At 40.6% G+C, this 17,653-nt stretch overlaps 1 protein-coding gene across 5 annotated transcripts in view; it reads right to left on the reverse strand.

The window, feature by feature from the left end:
• Positions 1-17,653, reverse strand: part of NCOA7 (nuclear receptor coactivator 7) — a 112,744-nt gene that overhangs the window by 25,223 nt on the left and 69,868 nt on the right. For 3 of the 5 annotated variants that reach the window (XM_072141604.1, XM_072141605.1, XM_072141607.1), the window contains 6 exons: positions 17,343-17,450; positions 15,601-15,705; positions 14,739-14,864; positions 13,566-13,750; positions 8,586-9,448; positions 4,183-4,351 (listed from right to left, as the gene is read on the reverse strand). In XM_072141604.1, the coding sequence (XP_071997705.1) occupies positions 4,183-4,351; positions 8,586-9,448; positions 13,566-13,750; positions 14,739-14,864; positions 15,601-15,705; positions 17,343-17,450 (1,556 nt within the window). Of the gene's footprint in view, positions 1-4,182; positions 4,352-8,585; positions 9,449-9,515; positions 9,713-13,565; positions 13,751-14,738; positions 14,865-15,600; positions 15,706-17,342; positions 17,451-17,653 lie in introns of those variants that run through there. The other 2 variants (XM_072141606.1, XM_072141608.1) reach the window with 2 other exon arrangements.

The raw sequence follows: 17,653 nt of genomic DNA on the forward strand, positions 1-17,653 counted from the left end.
AGTTTGCCACGTCTGTGGATTCATCCAGCTGGATACTGAAAATGGGTAGTGGTGCAGATTTAATTTCCTGGATCACTTGATCAAGAATATCGTCAGACATGTCCTCTATTCTTCTGCGGACAGTGTCATTAGATAAGGAAATTGCATTCAATTTCTGAACATATTCATTTCCAATCATCACTCGAACTATGTCTTTTGCAGCTGGCAACAGTAAATCCTCAGCAATGGTGTGAGGTTTCATAGCTCTGGCGATTCTGAGTGCCACCAAATATGACGCTTCAACAGCTGCCACATTGTGTTTGTGGTACTGGCCCCCAGAATCAAATCTAGATTTCTTGAGTCCATCAGCTTTGCTTCTAAAATAGTCGATATTCTTGCCAGCAAAGCTTGGATGCTTGCTATCAAAATGGCGTTTTAGTTTGTTCGGCTTCATAGATTCAGCTGAGAGAACTTCACAACAAATAACACATTGTGGTTTCTCAATTCCTGCTGTAATTATTGAGGTAAAGCCATACTGCAAGAAATCCTCAGTGTATTTTCTTTTCCTAATATTCTTGTCTCCGCGATCCATTGTCATGAGACGGTTTGCTAAAGAAAAAATAAAAGTTGGTCGCATCTAACGAGTTTATTAAAGTTTCCTATTATTTACTTTTCACTGGGGGACATGTATCACTACTTTTTCTTTTTCTTTGCTTCGTGAGACTTTTTGTGCTACTTTTTGCATGCAGAATCAAGCAGTGCACCAAAGTTAGCTGCCTCAAGGATATAATGCAGTTGCCGCATTTATCTTTGTAGCCCAGATATTTGTTAAACTTGAGCGTCTTTTGGGCTTGGAATTGTCCCATTCTTGCGCCTAATAAGTCGCAAAACAGAGCATGCTAGACCCAGACTTACTTTTGGTAAACTACTGTTTGGGACTAAAAAGTTGCACACCACAAAAAGTTGCAAAAGTGAGACTAAACAAGCAACTCATCACATGTATCACAAAGAGGAAAAACTTCAGGAAACTTGAAATAGTGGCAGCCGAAAAACTATGATACATGTTCTCCCCTCTGTCGTTTTCTATTACACACTTGTTACTATGACCAGGGGGCCATTTACACGCTTAACTAATGGATCTGTTATTTTCCAGATTAGTGGCAAGTTGTCTATATAGAACAGTGTGAACTACATCATAGGATACATTGCAGTTTCTGCACAGCATGGCATCTTTCAGGGCGCTTTCACACTATGAAGTAGTGTCTGCGGTGGAATCCACATCTCATAGTATCATAGTTGAAAAAAGACACATGTCCATCAAGTTCAACCAAGGAAGGGAAGGGACTAGATCAGGAAGAGACTTATTTGAAAAAATTCTATATAACATAACCATCATAGACCCTTCTTGAAGCTCTCTGCTGTCCGTCCTGTGACCAGCGCCTGAGGCAGGCTATTCCACAGGTTGACAGTTCTCACAGTAAAAAAGCCCTGGCGCCTCCGGTGATTAAACTTCAACAGGAGATCCTTGAATTCCACAGAAGAGAGATCCCCTGTATGGCAGAAATGAAGTTCTGACGCATGTCTCTAACTCCTATTCAAGTCAATGGGAGGCCACAGCAGATTCCGCTCAAATATAGAGCATGTTGCTTAAATTTTTCTGCGCTAGGAAAAATGCTAGAATGGAAAAAATAAGCAACATGCTCTATATTTGAGAAGACTCCCATTGACTTAAATTGGAGAGAAAGAGATGTTTCGAAAACTGTCATTTCTAAACCTCCTATTGAAATCAATAGGAGACTGTGGCGGACTGTGTGGTAATATAAGATTCTCAGGAGCTCCCTTCCACAAAATCTGCCACACTCACAATGAAATCAATAGGAGGCGGGTTCAATATCAGAAAAGAATAGGAGATTATACATTGGGGAACAGTGTCAACTACTTCTTATAGTGGTCTCTTATAGTATAAGACTGATGAAGTTCACACTGTGTAAGGCAGCATTCACACGAACGTATGGGGGACATATATACGGCCAACGTATATACGGCGTATATACATCCCCATACATTTCAATGGCTTCTCCGCGCCGAATGGGAGCGGTACAGTGCAGCACACGTGCGGCACTGTACCATTCCGTAGAAAGATAGGACATGTCCTATCTTCCTACAGAATACGGAGCCGGCGCCTGCTCTCCCCTGCTCCTCTCCCCAATGTATGCCCACCGTATAACAATAAAATTGTGTGAATGTAGCCTTAATGTATGGTGCTTTGTGTACTGTGTAATGATTACACACAAAGCACCTTACATGCACACGAGCGTAGGGGGACGTATGTACGGTCATACATCCCCCATAGGTCGGTAATGGGTGCACAAGCAATACGGTACCGCACAGGGAAAAGATAGGACAAGTCCTATCTTTACCCGTGTTACGGCGCTGTGCATTCCTATGGAGAGGGGTCACCCCTCCTCCTCTCCATGGTGTCGAACTTATGCCCACCGATACGTTCGCCATGATGGAGAGGAGTGGTGACCCCTCTCCATTGTGATGCACGACGCCGTAACACGGGGAAAGATAGGACTTGCCCTATCTTTTCCCCGTGTACGGAGTGGTATGGTACCGCACTTGGGGGGGGGGGGGGGGGGCTATGTACGACCAGTGGGGGACGTATGTACGGCCACAAGCTTGTGGCCATATGTATACATCCCCCTATGGTTGTGTGAATACAGTATTGTGTGTAGATTGTGTGTGTGTATTTATGCATACATTATGAACCTTATTATACTTTCAGGATGCCTCGGATTCTTCTGTCCTTCTCTAATAGCTGCAGGAAGCTTCTCTAAGATCACACGTTAGAAGTGTAATCCAGCAAAGTCCGGCGCTTGCTGACGTCATCAGTGGGCGGACGCAGCAAGCACCGGACCCAAGTATTGAAAAGATATTGTCTGTGGTGTGGGGGGCGTTCCCCGCACCCCTTAGTAGCCGGACGAATGAAGGCATCCGTCTGCACATGCGCGCATACATTCAGCATGGAACGCACGTCCACAATGGCGTGCGTTCCAGCTGAATAGCGCGGCTTCTCAGCACCTAAAGCCATTGGAAATATGTATTTTCTGATGGCTTTAGGCGACCCCTGTGATTTGGTCGTTCGACCCCCGCCGGGGTCGCGACCCACAGGTTGAGAACCGCTGCTCTAGAGGGAAGGTTTGTACTAGCCCACAAGTCCCCTCCCCTCGTACTTACACCAGTCAACATTTGGCATTGCCCATGATATTTAGTTGCCAGATCCAACTCATGAAGATGCGGGCACACAGTTCTAATATCACTTGCAGATGCAGTGAGGTAACGAGTGATGGCATAGACTACATTGTGCTTTTTGGAAATTAAAATTCATGAGAACACCTCTAAGGGTAAAGACACACGAATGTATATTTTGTCCATGTGTTAAATGTGGTTTCAAAAGCTAGCACACATCCCCATGCATGACCCGAATGTGAGCCAAATACCCAGGCTGCAAGTTATAGAGCAGGTCTTATTCCTGCCCAAGTTTGCTACTTGGGCAGCCTTTCTATTGTCATCAGCACATGAGCAAAGTTCCCTCACAAATGACACATGGGTTGCAAAGAAACATTCAACTGCTGCTGCTTCTGTGTTAGGAGAGAGGGGTCTGCAAACACACTACAAGTTCTTTTGTCTCATTGAAAAATAGAAGAATTCACAGCTCAATAATGGGTCCACAGAGAAATCCAGCAGATGGTGAGGCTTCCATCCACATTAAGATCACAGACTGGACCTTCTCTGTGCCCCCCCCCCCCCATTTCAGAGCGTCCCCCACAATATTCTTCTCTCCTAGCTAATTGAGTGGTCTTACTCTAAGTTTTCACTGAGCCACACCAGTCCCACCAGATCATCCTTTAGCTTATATTATATAATGCAAGATAAAAAAGGGTTTTTGAAGCAGACTTATTGCATAACCATAGATCGAACTAAAAAAAGAAACCAGTAGTGTTGAACAAGCTGCAGATCCAGCAACTTTCAAAAGGGAAACCATTAACCTGGAAACAGTCTAACAAGCCAGCAACCTCTGGTGAAGGCTGCTAACTTAAAAAGCAACACTTAGATATTCGTCCTTTTAAAGGAGTCAATATACATAGTAAAACAGCAGGGTATTAACCAGTCACACTATGTAATAAACATTTGACCAACCTCTCTTGTGGGACCGCAAACCAGTATTCAGGCTGTTTTCTCCTCTTAGCATATTGCTGTACCATTGCTGTAGTCTGAGTGGCAAATGACTTCCTCATAGGCTTGCCTACTTTGATACACAGGAACATAGGAGGGATTTTGCTCTTTTCTTCTTTAGATGGCAACATATCTGGGAGAGAGAAAAAAAAAAATCATGATCATCTCATAATGGTTTCTGTCTTCTACTCTGATACAGCGCCTATTTAAGTGTTCTGCAGATAATAAAGGCAGCAGCAGGTCTACTGACTATGTAACCCTGTGCTCAAATGAATGAATATGTGATTGCTGGGATGCTGGTAGTGAAAAAAAATTTAAGTTCCCAACGGTCTAGCATGACCTTTGGAGGGACAAAAAGTATATATTATATATGACAGCAAATATATCAATATTTGCAGCATAAAGTGCCAAACACTTTAATAAAGTTGGTTTTACATGAACACTTTTTACTGTAACAGTTAAAATGTAAAAAAAAAAAATTCATGATACAAGAATCCCTTATTTCACCTCCCAAAAATGTGTAAAAATCACATAGCTAGGCCTAAATTGAAAAAAAAAATTGGAGGCATTAAAAGAACACTTGCAGTAAACTGAAAATTGTGACCGTCTTTCACAGTGTTTAACTCCTAGATGCTTTAATAAATCTGGCCCCTTATAGCCATATATCATTTTGTAGAAAAATTCAATAGAACTTGGATTTTATTTATTTTGTAAGTATATTTTTATAAGTATCTGTTTAGAAAAAATATTTAACCTTTCAAGAAACTGAAAAAAGTAAACCAGTCCAAATTGTTTATGTGATGCTTTATGGGTGCTTTGCGTCTTATAATCTTAATTTCAGCTCTCCTTTCTACAAATTTAAACCTTGAGAATAGATATGATGGGCTTTGAAAAGATCCACTATGTAATCTGACAGCACACAGGACATTGGCCTTCCTGGCATGATGGAATACAGGAGAGGTCTCTGTGTGAAAGCACATCCAGAAAAGAGGGAAGATGAGAAAAGTCAAACTGAGATCTGTTCATGTTTTCTTACATAGTAATCTTTAGCATCGCCATCTGATTGCAATTACCAGACTTTACCTATGGTGCATATACATTTGTTTATGAATTTTGTAAGTTCATTAAACCCCTTCCCGCCACAGCCCTTTTTCGTTTTTTTTCATTTTTCACTCCCCATCTTCAAAAAATCTATAACTTTGGCGTATCAAATTACACTTCAAAATGGTGACATTTAATTTTCCATGCCGTGTACTGGGAAGCAAGAAAAAAAAAATTCCAAGTGCAGTGTAATTGGTAAAAAACACATTTGTGCCATTTCTTGTGGACTTGGATTTTACAGATTTCACTGTATGCCCCAAATGACATGTCCACTTTATTCTCTGGGTCGGTATGATTACGGGGATACCAAATTTGTATAGGTTTTATAATGTTTTTATACATTTACAAAAATTAAAACCTTCTGTACAAAAATTTTTTGGGGGATTTTGTCATCTTCTAGCGTTTTTATACTTTTTTATACTTTGGTATACAGAGCTTTTGGAGGTGTTTTTTGCGGATTTGGAATGACGTTTACAATGTTATCATTTTTAGGACTGTACGACCTTTTGATCACTTTTTATAGAAATTTTTTTTTTTTTTTTGCCATTTAAAAAAAAAAAAAAAAAAAAAAAAAAAAGGTCATTTTCGACTTTGGGAGCCATTTTCCGTTACGGGGTTAAACGCAGTGAAAAAACGTTATTATATTTTGATAGATCAGGCATTTTCTGACGCATCGATACTTAAAGGAAACCTACCACTTGTAGTGGCAGGTTTCCGATGGCAATACCGAGCACCAGCTCAGGGTGAGCTGGTGCCGGAGCTTATTTTAGTTAGTGTTTTAAACCCCGGTATCGCGGTTTAAAACACTTTTTAAACTGTATAGCCGGCGCAGGCAGGTACGCGCTCGGCGCTTACCGTGCGCGCGGCTACATAGGAAGTGAATGAGAGCCGCGCGCATGTTAAGCGCCGAGCGCGTACCTCCATGCGCCGGCTATAAAGTTTAAAAAGTGTTTTAAACCGCGATACCGCGGTTTAAAACACTAACTAAAATAAGCTCCGGCACCAGCTCACCCTGAGCTGGTGCTCGGTATTGCCATCGGAAACCTGCCACTACAAGTGGTAGGTTTCCTTTAATGTGTCTGATTTTTACTGTATATTCATATTAGTTCTAGGGAAAGGGGGGGGGTTAGGGTTTTTTTATTATAATTTTTTTTTTAAACTTATTTTTATTTTTACTATTTTTCAGACTCCCTAGGGTACTGTAACCCTAGATTGTCTGTACGATCCTAACATACTGCCATACTACAGATTTTCCTCCTCATTCATTACAATGTGCTGATAGAAAGGCGGACAAGGGAAGACCAAAAAAGCGCTCATAGAGTAGTAGGGTTCAGACTTGTGGTAATGGTGAGAACGGTTAGAAAGAGGCTCACCAAGTCTGGTTGTGCTTTGTTAGGCACAACTCTAATGTGGGCATAAAGGGTCAGGTGGTAGATGTTATTCTGGTGCTGCCTGTGGACAAGGATTGTCAAGACGCGGTTGCCAAACTGGTCTGGAGTCAAAATTGGGTATAGCAGAAGTGGTACTTGTCACAGTCGGCGCACACGGATTTCTCACATACACAGAGTGTTAGGTGAAGGATATTTATTCAGTATCTCTGTTACACAACACGTTTCGGAGCCGAAAATGACTCCTTTATCAAGTGGAAAGATACTGCAGCGCGGGTGAACAGCCGATTACCCGGGTTGCGGTATCTTTCCACTTGATAAAGGAGTCATTTTAGGCTCTGAAACACGTTGTGTACCAGAGATACCGAATAAATATCCTTCACCTAACAATGTGCTGATAGCACATTGTAACGAATAGGTTAAAACGAAGCAGCATCGGGTCCTCCGAAGACCCGAGGCCGTCATGGCAACGGATCGTGCTCCCCGATGATGTCACTTGGGTCGCCATCTTTTTGAAGCCGGCGGCGACCGGTGGGAAAACACCAGCGATCGGTGCTGGCACCGATCATGGGTGTTACCGGTAAGCCTTTGCTGCAATATACAGCAAAGCCTTACCAGCTATGGAGAGGGCTCAGCCCACGAGCCCTCTCCATGCACCCGCACCAGGCATGTGACGTAGTATTACGTCACAAGTCGGTAAGGGGTTAAAGGGGTTTTCTCATTTCAGGATATGAATGTTATTGTTTGTATGATAAAAAATTTTACATTTTTGTACATGTAATTTCTGTATCAATTCCTCATGGTTTTCTAGATCTCTGCTTGGTGTTATTTCCATAGAAAGTTTAGTTGTTTATTTCCAGTGGACAGAAATATGACCATGGTCACACAGTTGCACGGCTCGATACAACACACAGCTCAAAAAAATGCTCTATTTCCAGTGGACAGAAATCTGATCACACAGGTACAAACAATGAAGCTTTCTATGGAAATAAGACAAAGCCGAGATCTAGAACGCCATCAGCAATCGATACAGAAAGTATATTGGAAAATGGTATAACTTTTCATTATAGGAACAATAACATTTATATGCTGAAATGGAAATACCCCTTTCACTAATGAAATTTGAATCTGGATTACAGATCCCTCCCTCCACAGGAGGGCCGGCCTACGATTTATATTACCCTAGGTTTTAGTGCATTGACACCTTATTTGTACATTATATACCAGTGATGCCGAACCTTTTAGAGGCCGAGTGCCCAAACTGCAAACCAGACCCAATTATTTATTGCAAAGTGCCAACACAGCAATTCTAGCATTAAATTATTAAAATCTTCTCGCTACATGCTATACCACAGCTTTCAAAGGGTCCTGAAGACACAGATATCCTTGACAGAAGGTGGGAAAATTCAGACTGCCATTGGAGCTTCCCTGAACATGAAAAATTGTGGGGCCAAGAGCAGGAGCTTCAATGGCGCTAATGATAATCTGACCATGTCCACACCTTCTCTTCAAGCTTTCTCAGGTAGACCCAGATACCTCACGTCCTGGGCTACCTGGGCCTGCAGGAGGATCCCTCAAGTCCTCTCTGGTGAATTCTGTGCTGGGGCAACAGCCTGAGTGCCCACTGAAAGGGCTCAGAGTGCCACCTATGGCACCCGTCGGTTCGCCACCACTGTTATATATACGGTATGCAGTAATTATGCTAAAATTATTATACCGACCTGATAAGCTTGAACCTATAGTAGCAATATTTTAAGCTTAGTTTTGTTTACCCACATATATTTAAGATTGATGATGCTACCAGATCTATGTCTTAGAATGATATCATGGCTTTTGCTCTCTGGGAGGTCACATAAATAAAAAGATACAAAATCTTACCTTCTATTGGTCCCTGCATTCTTTTTAGAAGCCACAGTTTCAGTTCAGACTCGCTGTCCATTTGGGTTTCTTTTTGGCTGTTCTCTTCAGGAGAGCAGGGTGATGACGAACCTGGAGATTCCTCTGAGGGATGGCCTGACTGCTGCTGTACATGGTCATTATTTAAAGCTACCTTTGTGGGTTCCTCCTCTTTAGATTTTGACTGAATGCAACTGAAATTGCTGTCTTGACTTTTATTGCTACCAGTGTAAGGTACAGATGCGTTCACCTCAGTTGGACTCAAGCAAAGTTCTATGGTTTTGTTCTTTTCTTTTTCACAACTGACATCACCAATATTTATCCTAGCCAGCAAGTCCGAGTTCAAGGCGTCTGAGGTCATTTCTACTGTTCCATTGCAATTTACATCTTCCTCAGATGGCACAGAGTTTAAGGTATTGGTACCCTCCACCACAAGAGTTACTGAAAGCCCCTTAGACTCTCCACAGATATCATTACCATTCTCCTGTGTTATAGAATCTACTAACTCTATAAAGTCTTCGTCTACCAATGAATCACCTGTTTTTTTGGTTTCAGATTCTAAAACGGTAGTGGAGGATTTTTGTTCATGCTCATTTGTGATTGTATTATCAGCATTCAGACGCACTTGGGATAGGTTATCTAGTGTACTATTAGAGTCTGTTTTTTGTTCTACGACTTCTTCTGTAATCTTTTTCTTCTCCACAGAGCTTAGAGTAGAAACACCATTTTGCCTTTTCCCCTTGTTGAGGGACTTGAACTTGCTGAAGGGGTTGATATCTTTTTCTGATGAGAGATCTTCCCACTCTCCAGGCCTGTACAGAGGACAAAGATCCTTGGGTATATCGCTGTTGACGGAAAATGTTGGATGGGTGTGGAATGATAGAAATGAAAATAAAAATTAAAAAAAGTAAAAAAAAAAAAAAATATGCAACTTAAAAATACTTTAAAAACAAAAAAAATGGCAAATGTAAAATGAATAGAACAACAGAGGCTAAATAAGTTCAAATAAAAGTCAAAAAGGGAAACAATATGGTATATGTGCAGTGAATGACATGGTTGGTGGTAATGTACACCCAAGTAATGTGTTTGGGAAAACACCGCAGTAAAACCTAAAAAAAATAAAAAAACTTAAAGAGGACCCATCACCCTTAAAAAGCTAAAGCAAGCAGCTGCTAGCGCTATTCATAAAGGAGGCGGTGACTGCCGCATGAAGCCTGCCAGCCACCGCCGGCCCGTGGCATGGCAGGGGTGGTCTGGGGAAGAGGCAGGGCCTCGGACCGCCCCGTCGTCAATACCCCGGACCACTGGGAGCTTGGTCCGGCGTTTAGAGGCTATGGTGCTGCAGTGTCTGATAGCTATCAGAGGGTTCCGATAAAGCTAGCAGTTTATCACTGATAAAAATGGGGTAGCACTAGGAGATGCTTACATTACTAAGCAGGACACAGGTCCTCTTTAAAAGAATATATAAAAGGTATAGGCACAGTTCAGAATAACATAAAATATAGAAAAATCTGCAGAAGTAAACGACCTGTTATGCACACAGAATCTATTGGCGACATTTATCATGGTGCACGATATTGCCCCTCCACCCAGTGCTGGCAGCAGATACATCAGGAAGCTCCGGCCACCCAATGTATCTGGCGGGCGGCTATGCATGGCAGGCAACTCTATACCAGGTCCTTCCTGGCTTGAACATGCACTATAGCCTGCAAATTTTCAGACCTGAAGGTTTGCAGGCGGTAGAGTGAAGCGCAGGAATGCCACATGCCAGCCAAGCCCCCTGTAATCCTTCCAAGTCCACTTGGGGGAAATAATTGCAATTACTGGCAGTTTGCTAGTAATTTCAATTATTTCTGGGAGTGTTAAAAAAAAAAACAAAAAAAAAAAAAAACACTGATATACAAGTTTTGATAAATGTCCTACTAATTACCAAAACATTCTTAATATTTTTAACCCGTTAAAGACATGACCACTTTTCACCTTATTTTTTGCATGGCGAGATTTTTTTCAGTGTTATCATTTTTGGGCACATCCTATGACTAAGAATTGTAAAGAAAAAAAACCCGCCACGTAACAAATTGTGATATTTTATTGGTGCAGCATTAAAGTGTAACTAAACATTTGATGCCTTTTTTTATTATTATTCAGAAAATAACAGCACAGGCTAATAGTAAACTGACTTTTTTCTTCCTTGCAGAGAACAGCCTTTCTAAAAACTTTCAAAAATAAACAGAAAATGAGTACAGTTGGATCAACCTGCTGAAAATTCATAATAATAATAATTTGGGAAAATAATGAAATTTCCTTTAAATGTTTGTTCTATTCCTGAATTTAGGCTAGGGGTGAATAACCTTTATTGGATCGAGGTCAACATTGTCATACTGTTCAACTTTAAGGATGCACCAATAACCACAAAACAGCACAAAATGGCACCCCATGAATTATACATAACAGTACAGCAATAAATACTACTCCAAAAACCAAATACTGCATTAAGAGCAAATAATAATAATACTCCCCCAGAGGATACCAATATTGGAGACCAGCCGGAAAGATAATACTGGAGAGACCTCAAAAAAAAAAAAAAAAAAATCTTTAAAGGGGTATTCCCACGAAGACAACCCCTTTAATCGCCAATTCTCACTCTCCACCTTCAAAGATCCAGGACTTTTTCTTTTTTCTATGTACAGAGCTGTGTGAAAGCTTGATCACTTTTATTCCATTTTTTATGTGATGTAAAATGGTGTAAAAGTTGCTTTTCCGTTATGTGGTTCACTGCCGGCAATAATCGTTTTTTATATATTTCTCAAAATATATTGGACATTTTGAGATGCGGTGATACCTATTGTGTACGACTTTTATGGTTTATTACGTTTTCTAATCGGTTCTAGGGAAAGGAGGGAGATTCGAACTATTAGGTTTTTAACTTTTTTTTAATTATTTTTAAAACTTTTATTTTTTACTATTTTTTTAGACCCTCTAGACTGGCTCATTGTAACAATTGATCGCCGCCCCCCGATGACGTTACAGCTACAGCCCCGATGACGGGCAGCTACGATCAAATCCAAGATGGCGGTGCCGTCTTTTAAATGCCGCCGGAAAGGAAGCACTGACCGTGGTTATTAGCGGTGGAGGTTTGCTGCAATATGCAACAAACTCCACCTGTGTATGAAGAGGGCTTAGCCCGTGAGCCCTCTTCATACACCCCTGCGCTGTACACCTACGCTGCAGAGCGTTAAAGGGGTATTCCCATTACAGTAAATTAAAGAGGACCTGTCACCCCATTTATCGGCACTAGGAGCGGCTTACTAAAGTAAGCAGCTCCCAGTGCTTGAACAAACGCCGCAGTGTTAGAGTGATAGCTATCTAACACTGTGGCAGGGTATAGTGTAATTGTCGGACAGCTCGCAAATCTGTCCGACGTATTCATGAGGGGGCGGGGTTGGGGCGTGACTAGGGGCTGTGACTGCCGTCTAGCGCGTGGCAGTCAGTCAATGCCGGCCTATGGAGCAAGCGGGGCGGTCCGGGGTAGAGGCAGTGCCTCGGACCGCCCCCTCATGAATACATCAGACAGCTTTGCAAGCTTTGCTGAAATGGGAATACCGCCTTCAACTCCCAGCAATACACTGCAACTTCTTTGCTCCTCATGCCACTCTGCTCGGTGTCCTGTGCTCGTTTAAAATTCCACCACCAGGACCCAGAGCAGAGCTGCACCAGGAGCAGAAGACCCAGCAGCAGTACAGTACAGCTGAAAAGTACTTAAAAGGATAAGGATTGTAAACCAAGCGTACTTACATATGCTGGTGTGTGCCCCCTCTGGCAGGATCTTCTCTTTTAGCTTCTCTGGGCTCCATAAATGTTATAGGATAGGAAGCTAAAAGATAAGCAGATCCTGCCAGAGGGTCCTTGGTTTACAATACATTTCCTGGTGGTAGATGTCCTTTAAGTACTCACATCGGCAGGGTGCGGGCAAATGGCCGATTAGCAGCAGGTTGTATTTTTTCTAGTAGGCTTTTAGTTGAAGTGTGTTGTACATTATGTACTTGCTCAGTAGTGAAGCTTTTCTGCTACAGACTTGTGGAAAAAGAGTAATGGGAAGGAATGCCTGAACTTATCTTAGAACAACTACACTGGCCAAGAAAACAGGGCAATGGAACACTCGGGAGTCAGAGTCTGAAGTTTGGCTTACCGCCGAAGAACAGTGAAGTAAATAGGACTAAAATATTTTCCTTAAAAGGGTATTCTTATCTGGGAATTCACATTTACTTTAATATTTTAAAAAATGTACCTAGGCAAAGATAATTTCCAGAAATTCAGTTATATGGTCCCCTACAAACCAGATAGTTGTCCCACACACTGACAATGGAAGCCACACACCCCCCCACCTTTCTCTGCACTATTTTTTTTATAGGGGTTTTGCTACTTTTGGAACGGCCTATAAGGTGACACTTAAGGACACCCTACTCCTAGTTACAGAGGGTACTCTCAGCCCAATGTGATCTCTGGTGAAACTTTGGATGATTTACTTTAGTCCTAGGCTGCAATGATCAGCTGTAAGGTGTCTGTAATGAAGTTTTATTGGCAGTCCTTGTTTCCATTAAACCAAAAAAAAAAAAAAAAAAAAAAAAAAAGAAGAAGGGAGAAAATCCAATTGCCACAGGGACAAAAAAAAAACAAAACATGTTTTTGTCTGTAGTTAGAATAAAGAAACATTTCCCACTTACCTACAAGATAGGTTCTTAAGTTGAATTTGTATGTAACCCGGGGACTGCCTGTAAATACATAAAATGTGGGGCTATCACCCCACATTTTATGTGAGCATAGTAGAGCATGCAAAAAAGTGATCATAAAAAAAACAAAAAAAAAAACAAGAATGCTTGTAATTCAATGGCAGAAAGGAGGCCTAAGAATAAATATTTGATAAATCTTAAATACATGTATAGTACAGTAGTTGTGACTTACGATGGCAATGCATCTTTAATCTTCATGTGTGAAATGTCACTATAAAGTGCAACAGATACTACTTCTTCCATTGGACAAATAAGTCCATATTCTTCACAGCCATTCTCAATAACCAGTGGATCAGATTTATGAGGATCAAACATGACATTGTTGGGAGTGACTATCATGACTCCACCAACAACACCCTGTGCAAAAAAATTGACAAATAACATATAGAATAGAATTCATTATTAGACAGCAAGTTCAGTACAGTATACGGCACTATATACGGCTATTTACGTCCTATGTTCACATTCCCCCTGCAGAAAGGACGTTTATAAAATGTGTTAACAGTGAACTTCAAATAGCTAGATATCTCATGAACCCTGGAGCCTAGAAACACAATTCTGTCATATTAAAAAGGAGAATCTGTCCTTTGATATTGTGTATGGAGGCTTAACAGAACCAGAGATATCCATCCTTAAATATGTACTAAAAAAATTTTTATGTTCAGCTTTCCATTTCCAATTGTAACTTTAAGGATGGATAACTTTGGTTCGTTTAAGCATCCATGCATAGTCCATACATCATAGAAACAAGAGCCTCCCCTTTAATAAGTGAAAGGGTTCAAGTGATATAGCATTTGAAGTGTGCCCCCTCCAGCCTGTCAGCTGAAGGTAGACTATAAGAGGAGCTGCAGGAAAGACTTTAACTTTGCACCCATCTGTAGCAGAACCTGGAAAAGCATGATTGAATAATATTCATAACATATTTTGGTAAAAGTTACTGCTTATTAAATAAAATCCCCAATTTCAAAAATGACAAAAAAAAAATAATTATTTTTTCACATTTGAAGTCAATTATTGGCAAATTTTATAAAGAAAAAAGGTCATTAATAAAACTATCGTGTCATTAAAAAAAAACAAAAAAAAAAAAACCTAAACCCGTTATATGTAAAGCTTTTCCAGATATATTGTCATTTAAAGGAGCCCATAGCAAAACTGCAAAAATTGACCTGCATATTCAGACACCAATGACCATTGGTCACGAAGGGGTTAAAAATACATAAACTTCACATTTCTGGAAAGCAATGAGAGAAACCTTTACAAAAGGCTGAAAAACAGATCTACCAAAAATACATAGCATAACAGTTCATACACTTCAAGTAGACAAAGTTACCAGGTCACAACCCACCTTCCCATCGGTGATGTATCTACAGTTCATTTTCAAAAACTTCACAACAATGGGCTCTTCCTCTTCAGAAGTTGAGGACAACACTCTTTCTATAGGTTTTGAGGCTTTTCTTGCCATGTCTGCATCCTTTAGGTAGAAAAGAAAATTAAATGAAAATATAAGATGCACAAAAACCATCAAAGGTGTTCAATATCAAGGTTTCAAGTCCAAGGGCGTCTTCGTTAAAATAAAGACTTTGAAACACGATTCTGATATGAAATTAAAGGAGAGCAGCAGAACCTGGAAAAGCATGATTGAATAATATTCATAACATATTTTGGTAAAAGTTACTGCTTATTGAATAAAATCCCTAAATTCCAAAAATGACAAAAGAAAAAAAAAAAAAAGATTATTTTTTCACATTTGAAGTCTATTGGCAAATTTTATAAAGAAAAAATATTTCATTAATAAAACTATCATGTCATGAAAAAAAAACCTAAACCCGTTATATGTAAAGCTTTTCCAGAGATAGTCATTTAAAGGAGCCCATAGCAAAACTGCGCTGTGGAAAGGAGGTCAGTTTCAGAGATGGGTCTAAGTCCCAGAAGTGGGACCCACATCTATCATATATTCATGAATAGATAAAATGGAATACAAAACATAAAAAAGCAGAGCCTCATCCACTTCTACACAAATGACATGTTGCTGCCAAATAGAAGGTTCATGGCAGTAATTGAAAATTAATGAATTGAAAAATAATTATTCTTTATTTTAACACAGAGCAGGAGTTTGGCATCTTTGTGTTTGACCTGAACATCCATTAGTAACTTTCACATCCTAAACAATGTTCACTGGTGAATTGTATGGCAGAATATATACTTACTGGTAGCTTATCATACTCGGCATCTGATGACAATGGAGAAGTGAGAGAACTAGTATTTGCATCCTTTACACTGGCATAAGGTTCAGTGACTGGAACATAAAGTACCTGTCAAACAGTTTAATAGAAGAGCTTTGTTAACAGATCTGACTATTAAAGCAAACCTGTCACCAAAGTAACTTCCCCAAGCCCACAAACGGTACCTTGTTCTGTAATATGTACTGCACCTTTTTAGAATATTTCTAGGTAGCAGCAGGAATAAAAAATAAATTGTATTCTTATGTTGGATGCAGTCAGGTAACCCCACCTCCTGCAGTCAGTTTACTCTGCCCACTTCATGCATCCTGCATTCCAACCTAGCCTCCTAGATTTCCAAATGGCCAGAGAATGACATTACAATTAGGAGGGCTGAGACTACTGGAGGGAGAGGTTGCCCAATTGCAGGAGGCGGGGTTTCCTGACTGCATCCTACAAAAGAATAAAAGATTATTTTCATTCATGCTGCAACCTAGAAATATTCTCATCTCCAACGAACATACAAATTACAGAAAAAGTTACCGTTTGTGGGCTTAAGGGGGGGGGGGGGGGGTTAGTGTGGTGACGGGTCCCCTTTAAGTACATTTCATCAAAATCAGCTTTAGCCTTACATTTGTTGCAATCATGAAATCACATATTTGATTAATTGAGGTGGGGAAAGCCTTATTAAAGCCTACATACAGTTACACCACATGAAGGACTCCCACACAATGAGAAATAAGATTCTCTAGCTTGATGAGATGAAGATTGGTGTCAACTGTAAAAAAAATAAAAAATCTCAGAAAAGGATAAAATGAAAATTGATTCTTTGCCTGGTATTCAGGCAGAGAATCTAGCAAGTCGAGGTGAGTGTAGTCCATACGCTTGAGTCTGGCGGCTTGCTCTCACCTCAGTAGGAAATCCTCACCTCCTTTCCCTACATCATCTGGCTTACATGCCCGGCTTCCTACTTAACAACACTAAGCAGAAAGCAAAGCCGTCAGCAGAGTACACTTAGGTTTCCTTTAACTTTGCTTAGTGTTGCTACCACTTGAAGTGGCAGGTTTCAGAAGAAAAGACCGAGCACCAGCTCAGGCTGAGCTGGTGCCAGTGCTTATTTTTCATAGTGTTTTAAACCGCGGTATCGCGGTTTAAAACACTTTTTAAACTGTATAGCCGGCGCAGGGAGGTACGCGCTCGGCGCTTACCATGCGCGTGACTACATAGGAAGTGAAGGACAGCCAGCAGAGAACACCACCGCTCTGAAGCTCACCGGGCATGGCAGCCAGATGACGTAGGGAAAGGAGGTGTGGATTTTCTACGGGGGCGAGAGCAAGCCACCAGACTCAGGCTTATGACTACGCCCACTTCGACTAGCTAGATTCTCAGTTTGGTTATCAGGCAGAGAATCAATGTTCATTTTATCCTTTTCCGAGCAGAGATTATTTTTTAGGTGAAAAAGGGTGTCCTTATGCTATAAGCATAGGAACCTGCCCACAACTTAAATTTTGCAAACAGTGGTGACAGGATGCCTTTATGAGCAAAATAAATAAATAAATAAAAAAAAGACTTATATTGCAGCCAATTGGCAAGATGAAAAAAGTAAAAACATTTTTGGAGTTACGACATGACACATCAGTATTACACAACGGACATCACAAAGCAATGAGCATTTACTTGTGACATAAAGAGCAAATTACAATGAAAGAATCATGGGAAAGTTGGTTTACCTGTCCCGGGACTATGGTATGTGTGAAGAGCTTGTTCAGTTCCACAAGTCTGTTTGGAGTGACATTGAATCTCAATGCTAAAGAGTTTAATGTATCTGTATTGGATGCCTAGGGAGAAGCACATTTTGATAAATTTTGTGCAGCTTTTACAGTAAATACATAAAAAAGCTGGTGAAACCCATCATAACAATCTATAATATAAGTACAGCGAAGTTAAGTCGAGTGAATTGAATTAGGCATGGTGAACTCTAGCAATAACCAACATGTACAGATAATAAAAATACATGCACACCATTTTCTATTAAATGTGT

The sequence above is a fragment of the Engystomops pustulosus genome, chromosome 3 (genome assembly GCF_040894005.1).
Source record: "Engystomops pustulosus chromosome 3, aEngPut4.maternal, whole genome shotgun sequence".
NCBI lineage: Eukaryota > Metazoa > Chordata > Amphibia > Anura > Leptodactylidae > Engystomops > Engystomops pustulosus.